At 23.1% G+C, this 12,012-nt stretch overlaps 1 protein-coding gene across 1 annotated transcript; it reads right to left on the bottom strand.

Annotated features, from left to right (window-relative positions):
- Positions 1 to 3,250: 3,250 nt before the first annotated feature.
- On the bottom strand, positions 3,251 to 11,318 carry LOC129605832 (homeotic protein empty spiracles). Its single transcript, XM_055515807.1, has 2 exons — positions 9,857 to 11,318; positions 3,251 to 3,903 (listed from the first exon to the last, which is right to left on the bottom strand). Exons 1-2 carry the CDS (start codon positions 11,151 to 11,153, stop codon positions 3,557 to 3,559), a joined length of 1,644 nt encoding a protein of 547 aa, XP_055371782.1. The 5' UTR covers positions 11,154 to 11,318; the 3' UTR covers positions 3,251 to 3,556.
- Between the last annotated feature and the right edge of the window lie 694 nt (positions 11,319 to 12,012).

Raw genomic sequence — 12,012 nt, 5'->3', positions numbered from 1 at the left:
AATTCTAAGTTTATTTTACTCGTTAAACATTTTTTTTGGATATAGAGCAAAAGTTAAAAATTCAGCTTTATTCTACTAGAATAACAAATTTGTCGCTGCGCAAGTATTGACTAGACGTGCGTCTCACTAATTTGTCTTTTGAAAAATAAAATTTAGGGAAAATGGAGATATTTTAAGTTCAATATTAAGTAATTTTATTAATTAAAATATAAAAGTAACTATTCGGCATTAATTTCAATTTTAAATAGAACTATCTATTTCTTTCTCTAATTTACTATTTGCTACTTATATATTTTATTGTCACCAGTTTATTTAAAAACAATTCTTTTTAAAAAATTTTAAGTCTCGCTTTTTCTTTCACATCACATTTTGCGTCTAGTGACTGTCACAATTGTGACGAGTCTAGTAAAAAATAAGACTAGTTACAAATTATTTTTCCTTAAAGTGCAATTAATCAATAGCAAAAACTGCCGAAAAAAACCTTTTTTAGTGATAACGACACTGCGACGAAAATAAACGTTGGTATAGTGAGTAATTTGACATTAAAGTGCTCTTTAAGACTCTTTTTTCGTCGAAATAAAGAAAACGGCAAAATAAAATAATTTCACTTCAATAATTTATTGTATTGTCAAAACACTATCTATCACACTGTCAAGTATAAAAGATATTTTCGTTCAAAATTAACTATAAGTTCTTTATTTTTTGCGAATATTTTAAATAAATTTCGGGCTTCGTCATGTTCGAAAATATTATTGTACATTTCCTCTTACTCTACTCTTATTATATGATCATTTATCACCAACGCCTTGTTAAAAAAGTCGTGGTACGGCAGGGACGTTGAATTCTTACTTTATTTCACATCTTATTTTGCAGCAGACTAGAATGAGCGTGTGGTCGCGAACAAGATTGTTATATGTAATATATAAAAATTTAGCAACATTATTAAAATAAAAGATTTATTATTAACTTTTATAAGGTATATATTTTCATTTTATATTTTAATTTTGTTTTTTTTTGTTTTGTTACTTGTTTCAATATTTTTCATTATTTTTTTTCTTTACATAATTATTCAATAATTATTCCATTTATATTTTATTTATTTTATTTTTATTATAATTAAATTTAATTTTAACTTAATTATTATTTATTTACATAATTTATTTGTAAAAATTATAATATTATTTTTTTTTCTTTTTTTTTTTATTGTTTTATTATATTTTTCTTAACTAGCTATATATACTACCATAATATTTTTTTTTATTTTTTTACATTAATAAAATAAATTTCAAATTAAAATATTTAATAATTTTATATATTTTTTTTGTAGTTTGTAGTGTTTTTATTAATAATTATTTTATTTTTTAAATATAATTTTTAATATGTATAGAAAAATTTTTCTAGTATTTTTGTTTGTTTTTTGTTTTTTTTTATTTTTAAGATATAAATTGTAGCTTAATTTTCTAAATGAAAGTTAATCGAAATTTAAATCTAAAAAATTTAATTAATTAATTTAAATTAGATTTGTTTTAATTTTTTAATAAATTTCTGTTATTTAAATTCAATAATTAATTAACATCAGGATGTAATTAACATTTTAGGATTCTGATTTTAGAATTATTGCTAATTTAAATAAAAAGAACCAAATGGGTTTCAATGTATAATTGATTTCGTAGTAAGACTTTAGTTTTATAATTTTATTAAATTAAATTAGTTAAAAATATTTCTGATAGACACTGCCACAAATATTAAACAAATTCAAAAATTATAAAATTTGTTTTCAGTTTTTATAATTGGATGCGTCTCGAATAGTGCTGTAACTGAAAACATTAATTTTTAGCAAAATTTTTTCAAAGGACACATGGAATTTTTGTTTTTACAAATTTAATTAACGTTAATATCCAAAATATATAAAATTACACATAAAAATTTTAGAGGTTCGAATAACAAATATTAAAAATTATAAAATTTATTGCTAAACTTTTATTTGAAACACTAAAATTAATTGTTGATTAAATTTTGTGAACTTCAAAGTTCAATTCGTGAATATTACCTTAATTTTGAATTCGCTTATTATGTGTGGACATTTATAATTTGGACGTTTTATAATGGAATTTGTCTAACATGTGAACATTATAATATTTAATCACAAATTAAAAATATAGAAAAAATCATTTGAAATTTAGCACAAATACAAATTAATTTTGAGAAAATTTTTAATTACAATTGATTTGCAAACATTTTTTTTTGCTTGAATTTGCTTAATTTACTATAATGCGAATTTAATTTTTTTCATTTTTAATAAGTTTTACGCAGAGTTACAAAAATATTAAATTCTAATTGTATATATAGTACATTAATAATTATAATTTTTATCACAAATATTAAAGTTTATTTTATATTTCATTTAATTATATTTTATTTATATATTAAGCAATTATAATATGTTAAAATTGTAAAAGCATAATTTTGTATAGAAAGTTACTCTCCTGCATTTTGTCTTTTTTTAATTGTATTATGATTATTTAATTACTATTTATATATGAATGTTCTGTAGGGAATGAATATTCGAGATTAAATATTTATTTTTTTTTTATTTTATTCATCAGAAACGCTCATTATTTATAAAATTAATATAGAAAAGTTGTGTAAGAAGTTGGTTAACAATAATAGGCCAATATCTTTATTACATACGCTTGTACAAATTAAATAATACAATTTTTTAATTACTGATTTAAATGATGAAATAACTTCACTGAGTTCAGTGATAAAAATTAAAAATTTTAATTAAATTAAAGAAAATTAATAAAGCAGAAATATTTCAGATTTTTTTTAAACTGTGATATTGTAATATCAAATGACAATCTATTTCAAAGAATATTTAAATATACATTGATACCCTCATTAAAAAGTACAGATAAATCTATATCCTGTCATCATACTATATAAATATACACACTTAATGATAATCAAATCAATCATAAAGATTGTGTGTAAATTATTAAAAGTCTTATTTTGAAAAAATAAGAATGAAATCTACTTCGCGAGGATCATATATTTTTTATGAATGTAAATAGAAAAAGAGATAGGGGAGAAAATATTACCTAAAATTACATATACATGCACACATATGAATAGGTATATAGTTTCTGTTTTGTGTCACAAATTTTTATATAACAGATCGTTGTAAATAAGTTGTTATTTCTTAAAATATTAATAGCAGTCTACTCTTATAATAATTATAAAATAAAAATTTACTAATTCACAAAAAATTTTAAAAATATTATTTTAATTACACATACAAATACAAATTTCTATATATGTATATATACAATGTACAAAATGAAATTTATCTATTAAATTACATTCATACATATTTTAACACTTGAAATTTTATAAAAACTCAATTTAAATGTTTATAGGACCCAAGAGAAAAAAAAAAGAATAGGAAAAAAATTATTTATTTAGAAAAAAAAAAGGTAAAGGATCTAAAGCCCATTTTTTCCTTTTCTTTTCTATTTTTTTTTTTGTTTCATTTCTTTTTGACATTTTTCACAAACTAATGACTTGCATCTAATTCATCATCACTTGGACAATCATCCATTTCCATGTCAATTAGTTCATCATCTGAATCGTCACAGCTGTTTAATTTATCACTTGAATCACCACAATTTTTACCACCACCTTTTTCATCTTCTTGTTGCATTCTCTTATGTTTCGTACGACGATTTTGAAACCATACTTTTACCTGTGTTTCAGATAAATTTAATGATTGCGCTAATGCTTTACGTTCAGCACCAACAACATATTGATTACTTTCGAATGCATGTTCCAATTTTAATAATTGTGATGGTGAAAATGCAGTACGTATACGTTTTGGTTTACGGAATGGTTGTAATAAGAAATCTGAAAAAGAAAAATTAAATTTAAATTAAAAATGTGATAACATGAGTGAGGTGAGTCTATTTGTAAATTAATAAAATTTAATTTAGTTTATATTGTTTGTGTATTGCATGTGTTATTTTCAACATTCAACACACACAATATTACATTATTGTATTTTGTTTTGATAAATAAAACGACTAAATTGCATTTTGTTATATGAAGCTTTTAATTTATTTTACATACACCTTGCTAACGACAATTTATTAGTTGTGTTATAAATGGCTATAGTTAAGAACATTTAATTTTAATTTGAATTTAAATTGTATTCAAGAATAGTTAATTAGAGTTAAATGGATTGTATAGCAATTCAAATGAAGCTCTGAAATAAAATGGAGGATTAAGTTGCGTAAGTTTTCAAAAATTTTAATATATAATAATCTAAATTCAACGAGCCTCACTATATTCATTAAAATATTGTATAATTAAAAATTTCGACATTTAACTGATTTACCATATTATGGCCAACTGTATACAGTCAAATTCGTATGAGGACATATATTTGTTGCCTCTTATAATTCAATAAATGAAAAACGCTTTCTTATATTTAAATGTTAAATATGAAGAAAATTTTAGTATAACCTAGTGGCGTATTAAGAGAAAGATTTTAAAACATTCGAAAAGTTAAATTAAAACTGTAGAACAAAAAAAAAACAACGCATAATACTATTGCTGTGTCAATTCCTGATGCATTACTTTGTTTACCAAAGATTACCACAGATTTTACAAGATCAAATTGTATTGTTTTAGAACTTTGAAACCTAATTTCAATTCTTCAACATAATCAAATATAAAAAAATTTTCAGTACCCAAAATCCTCTAAAAAATCTTTTAATTTCTTGCAAGAAGTTTTTCCATTTGGACTATTATCATAAAGAAGCTGGAGCGTTTCATTGCATTTTTTGATAAATATAAAAATTGATAAACCTTATTTTATTTGTTTTATTAGAAATTATTTCATTTCTATATAGAGCTGATTGACCTCAGTTTCAACCATCTACAGAATTCAACATATTGTAACTTCCTATCTTCAAGCAAATAGAAAGCTTAAGCTAATATATCATAGACTAACATTACATTTACGTTACTTTTATTACATTTAAATATCAAAATCTTTTAAAGAAATAAACATGAAAATCGTAAAATTTTTTTAATTTATTTGCCATCCGAGTTGAAAGGATTATTAAATTCCATAAAGCTTATTTTAAACCTGAATAACTCTAAATTAGTTTTTAATTTTGTGAATAATGCTTAAAATATTTAAGAATTCCTAATTCTTTATTAAATTCCGTATTCAATAATTTTCAAATTTTAAAATTGCTTCATAAAATATTCGTGTTTCCGTTTTAGAATAAGCGTGTGTTAAGTATTTAATTTTAATCCTAATTTTATATGTTTAGTATCATTAATATTTATTTATATAATTTAATAAATAAGACATAAAATATACATATAAAAAATAACATTTTAAAACGCAAAACTGTAAAAATTTATTTCCTAATATTCTTTAATTTTTTTTTTTTTTTGTGTGGTACAGAGTGATACAGAGTGACCCACGAATTAGAAGAATTAATGAAAACATAGCTTATTGAACCGTAAGTTTGAAATAGATTTGACCTTATATTTGAAGGCTATCATAAGGTACACAGGTACGTTATGATATCGTTGGCTCACCAAATCAATAACATCGAATATTTGTCAGTTTTAATTTAATTATTCATACAATTATTTGTTCTATCAAACACTCAATAAAAATCTTTTTGATTATCTTAGAGCATAAATTGTAAATTTAACTAGAAAATTTACTTATTCAAATTAATTGTGCATTCTTGCATGATTGGGGGCGTACATCAAATTTTAGAAAAACATCAAACTGTTAGTTACGTATTTGTACTGCTATAATAAATATTCAAAACAAGTAAAATGGAATAATAAACGTTATATTTTTAGATAATTCATTTTAAACGTGAAAATCAACTTTCAAAATTTAAAACTGTAAAGCTAAATATGTACAGCATTCTCACAGTTCGTATATGCAAGAATATAAAAGGAGCTCTATACGCATATCGTTATATGCATATACATATGTACATAATATTTACGAGTTTATTATGGCAAAAGTTATCCATACAACTTATTAAATTTTATAAACTTTTAAACGGATTTTAAAAGTTCGAAAATAAAATCATAATTTTTAATAGAGGTTGAAGTAATAAAATTTAATTTTTTTGATTATTTTACATTTTTTTTTTTTGTTATTTCAAAAATTTTAATAGAGCGATTGGAAATGATTTTTTTTTTTTGCCCAACTTTAATTATAATAAACATAAGTATTTAAAAAGAAAAAAATTTTTTTTTTTTTGAAAAATAAAAAGAAACATTTTTTAAAGATGATTAAAAAACAATAAAAAATAATTTATTTAAAATAACCACATAAACAGTGAAACCCTCTTTAATCGAACTTTTTAATTTTAGGCACCTAACCGAATTCAATTTATTTAATGGTACACTAACGCTCCTCAATATGTTTGACTCATGTTCTTTGGATTTTAAAATACAAGTTTCATTGTTTATAAGTAGGTCTACAAACAGATAAAGTCATGTTTTTGTTTATATATTTTTATGTATAACAGCATGTACTATTAAGTTTTTAATATTATAATTTAGAAAAAAAAAAATAAAAATAAATTATTTTTGCCTAAATAACCATAATATTTTTTTTTTGTTTTTTAATATTTTATTACTTCTGACCTAGCTTTAATGATTTATTTTTGGAAAAATTAATGAAAATCATTTTGTTTTGTTTTTTTTTATTTTTATTTCTCTTAAAGGTTACAAAAAAAAAATATTTGATTCAAATTAATGAAGTCGTTAAAATTAATATAATGAATTTCAAAATAAAATATTCAAAATCTATATACTTATGTATGTGAAATTAAGATATATTATATACATACATATATATATACATATACATATGTTCAAAATTTAATAAGTATATGTATATAAGCATATTATTGTAAATTATAATTTGTACCCCCAATAGTGAATTTTATTGTATGATTTAGCAACATTTTATTATTGTTAGGCATTATTTTAATAAATATACTTCATATACGTACATATAAACCCGAAAAAGAAAATAAAATGAATTATGTGGAAGTCAAAATAATATGTTAAAATAATAATAATTTATAATTTTACCCACATAATATTCACAAGGCAAATTTTCTAATAATAAATTTCATCTTTAAAATCAATGAATTTAAAACGCATAACCGAATATAATAATTATGCACACGTTTTAGGTTGATTCTATTTTTATTATTATTCAAACAAAAATAAAAATAAATAAATTTGCATAGCAACAGGAGATTTTATATAAAAAATCAAAATTTTTATTACTTGTCAATGTAAAATTTCATTGTATTTTTAAAATTTGCATATGAAATTTTGAAAATTTTTTAATAAAAAATTTATAAATAAAAATATGTAGTTTTAAAAAATTAACAGGTAATTTGAAAATATTTAACATATAATAATATTAAATTAAAAAATATTCGTATAACAGTTGCTTTTATAATAATATAATGTTACAATGCTTTAATATTTTTCATTGTTTACTATGTTACGCTCCTATAATGAAGTCTATTGAATGTTATATTAAAATAAATTCACATATTAGAACACATATATTTAACCGTTATACATATATATGGACGTGTAAGTTATACATATTAGTGTTAGAATACAAATAAATTGTTTTAGTCGAATTCATTTGCAGTAGTGAAAATTATGTTGTATTTTAAGGTAAATTCTAAATCTGTGAAATACTATTTATATATTTTTAGTGTCCCTCTTATTCAACAACTTACAGTTTTATATTCGAATTTGTAAGGCAGTATATTTATGTAACAGATTACTAAACCCTTCGATAAGAAAGTATTTTATTAATTATTCGTCATGCATTTGCTTAGAATTAAATTGAAAGATTTAATGATTAGAAGTAGGTAGTTTAAGACTTTATATTAGAGATAAGGTGAAACTAGTCATTATTGTAACTGATCTACCACTATGTATTCTAGCTTTTTTGAGTTTAACTTCAATGTTTTTAATATATTATAATTCTTTAGCTGTAAGATAAAAGTATGTATTAATTATATTGCTTCCTTAAAAATGATTGTTAAGGGCCTAAGGCAAAATAGTAATATAATTTACATCATAATTTTCATTATATCTGATTCATCAGAAACTATTTTCCTATATTAAATATTAACAGTATAAATTTTCTTTATTTTTTATAAACAGTATAACAGTGTAAATTATAATTGGCACATCCATTTGCTCAAGACACTAAACATTAATTTAATGTCGAATATACTTAATATATTGAGTATAATGTTACGATTTGCACTAATCAAAACAATAAGAAAACGTTAAAATACCTTGGTTACCAAGTTTAAATACAGGAACAATTAAAATTTCTAAAGAAAACATACTTATTAATTAAAATAACCCTTGAATAATTCGGGAATGTTATAAAAAAATAAAGTAATTTTGTTTTGTTTGGTTTCGTTCGCGCTAAAAGCCGTTTCTATGGTGCGACAAGCTAAAAAAAATTGGAATTTTAATCTTGCTATCGTCATTTGAAGGTGAATTAATTTTATTTGTATGACATTTGCACACAAAAATAAAGTAAATTCGTACTTATAAACTCTCAGAAATCTTCAGAGCTTTCAGAAATACATTGTTCATATACGAAGCAAAAAGACAGTGGTTACAAATTTTGAAAAATTAGTAAAAAATCTAAGATTTCGCTGAAGCACTGTATCTACTGATCTAACGTTTATCAGCATAGAAACAATGTACATTAAGTGTTATAAATAGAACTCATTTACAGAATTCTGTCAATTTCTACGTTGCATGGAAATGCATAAATTCTATTAGCTCATCACGCTTTACTTAAAAATTGGTTTCGTTTCTGAATGCGAATTTAAATCAAAACTTATTTAATATTTCAAAATTTTTAAAGTACCTAAGGTATTTCTTACATGTTCTTAAGGTATTCGGACTTAGGTCGTAATAATAAAATAAAAATAAAATTCACATTACAAAAAAATAATTTACAAAATTAATTTTCAAGATAATATGCATAATATCAGCGGCATTATATCGAATTTCAAATTTTGGTTTTATTCGTTTGATTTCCAAACAGTTTTCACAACACAAAATGATTAAAAAATATAAAATTAGAGTGTGTCAATCTTTAATAGCACAATTAATCTTTGAAAAAATAAAGTTAAAGAAATATTTTAAAATCAGTTTCAAAATTCGTTAATAAAATTTTATTTGATCATAATTTCAAATATACACACAAACTTCTCATAATTTCGGTTTAAATATTTTAAAACCAACTAATTAGCAGCATCATAAAATTCATATTCACAAAAACATATCCTGCTGTTTTTACCTAATACCTGTTCAAAAAAAAGCAACTCTAATTTTTAAATTTTGACTACCAAATTTATAACTTTCTTTTAAATGTCATAAAATTAGGGAAAATAATAATAAATATTTCTTTTACGGCCTTCTAATTCGTCATATTTTTAACGTGGTACTAATCCCTTTCCAATATTTAATAATAATTTCAAATTATTCATTGAATTCATGGAATTTTCAACGAAATTTTATTTTTCTTTTAAACCGAAGACGCACCCATAATAAAAAATATAATTTAAATATAAATTTGACTACCGAAATATTCACCATAAAGATTAGAATGCCATTAATATTATAATCCTTTGAAATAGTACCGTCGGTGAAATGATTTTTGTTTTTGATAAAATTTAAATCTACTGTTATATAATATGCTTGTATATATGTATATATACAATTATAATTTAAAAATTTAACTTACTTCCTGGGAAACGATGTGGAAATATCCTTCCGTGTCTTGATAATAACCATGGATATAATGGATAACTATCTCTTGGTATTGCAGGATGATTTGGTAAAAATGGTGAATGTGGTGGCAGACCAGCTGCTGCGGCTCCTAATACATGGCCAGCTTGTAAAGCAGCAGCCATTTGAAATTGTGCTGCAGCTAATAAATGTGGATTATGATGTTGTGGAGGAACCATATCGGGTGAATTAATATACGGTGGTAAAGCTTTAATATCAGGTTGAGGTGGTTGACCTGGTGATTGATGTGATGATGGTGGTGGAGGTGGCCCACCTGCTACCGTTGGAAAGGGTCTTATTAAACCAGCTGGCATACCAGGTACAACAATTGGTCCTTTACCCATTACACCAAATTGTGGATGAAGTTGTGTTCCTGATGGTATACCATTACCGCCACCACTACCATTTGGAGAATTTTGTTGTGTTGTTGTGGCCGTTGATGTTGATAATAATGGTGATTGACTATCTCTTAAACTATGATGATGATTTAAATTATTTGGTGATGAAGATGGTGATTGATTTATTGAATGATTACTACTATTTGGATAATTATTGCTATTATTATTATTGCTATTATTGTTATTATTACAATTTAAATTAATTGGATTCGGTGTTGTATTTGATGATGGCGATGGTGATGTTGATATTGGTGGTGTTAAATTACCATGAGATGATGGTGGTGGAGATCTTTCACGTTTTAAATGTAAAGCTAATGGAGGAACATCTGGTGATAATCTTGTTTGTGTCAAAGGTGGACTATACGATGAAAATTGTATATTATTATTGCTATTACTATTGTTATTATTATTAACTAAATTATTTGCTGTATTTTGCAATCGATTTATTAAATCTTGTATATCTTGTGGTCTTTGATTTTGATGTGGTATTGGTGATATTGATGTTTGTTGCATATCTCCAGTCTTAGGTGAAGTTTGATGATGCTGATGATGTTGATGAATTTGATGATTAAGATGATGATGATGTTGATGTATTGCATGATGATGAAGCTGTTGAAGTTGCCCTATATGATGATGAAGTTGTGTTGTTGGTGATGTCGGTGACATTGTTAAATTATTTAAATTTGTTTGTGGTGGTGAAGTTGTTGTTGTATGTGATGTTGTTGTTGTTGCAGAAGAGTTGGTTGATGGTGATGCATCATTGCCAACAATTGATTCAATACTAAATCCAATTTTTTGTTTCGGTGTTGGCATCATCACAGCGGATGTTGGAGCCGGCGGAATCATTTTAGTCATAAATTACACTTTGAAAATTAACAACTTTTTTCTTTCCTTTTAAAATTTAATGCACATAGAATTTTTAAAAAGATTTACTCGATGTTTTTATTTTGTTCAAATATTTTTTTTCATTAAATATTTCAATTTAACTAAGATTGATTAACAACTTTTAATATTTTTACATTTTTTATATTTTTCATAATTTTTTTTTGTCACAATTTTTTCTTTTCTTATAAAATTTACTTAATATTTCGTTTTTTTTTTTTTCTAAATTAGTTTTAAATTGATTCAAAAATTTTTTCTACAATTTTATTAGAAAATTTAATTCTTCAAGTATGAATTAACCAACGGGAATTCATAAGTTTTATTAACCCTTTAATTTATTTTAATAAAACACGCAAAATAATTAATGAAATTTTCGTTTAAACATTTTTAAACAACTTTATTTTTTTTGTTTATTTTTATTGCGATTTCTTTTTTTTTATATAAATTTAATCACAATTTTTTTTTTATCAAAAAATTTCTCACAATATTATTATTATATGTTATACGAGTATAACACTTCACATTCAATTAAAAACAAAAATTCAATAATACAATAAAAATGAGAACTCACACAAGCGACTCAAGCGACCGTTGAGATCAGAATGAATCAAGTTTTTTGATTCGTACCACACATTATCTTGTTGGAAAAAAAAAACTTGATTATTACACTACTAACACTTATGTTTTTGTTGTATACTACTTATTTTTTTTATAACTTTACTATTGCCGTAGAGTTTTAACGGTATGTAGTTTACTAACACAATCATTAATATTATTAGCCAATACAATCACATTTAATATTGTTGTATTGCTTAATAATTGAGACACCGTA

The sequence above is a fragment of the Condylostylus longicornis genome, unplaced genomic scaffold (assembly GCF_029603195.1).
Source record: "Condylostylus longicornis isolate FDR11 unplaced genomic scaffold, ASM2960319v2 ptg000015l, whole genome shotgun sequence".
NCBI lineage: Eukaryota > Metazoa > Arthropoda > Insecta > Diptera > Dolichopodidae > Condylostylus > Condylostylus longicornis.
Note: the sequence above shows the minus strand (reverse complement) of the source record. Positions and strands in the feature narration are given on the sequence as shown.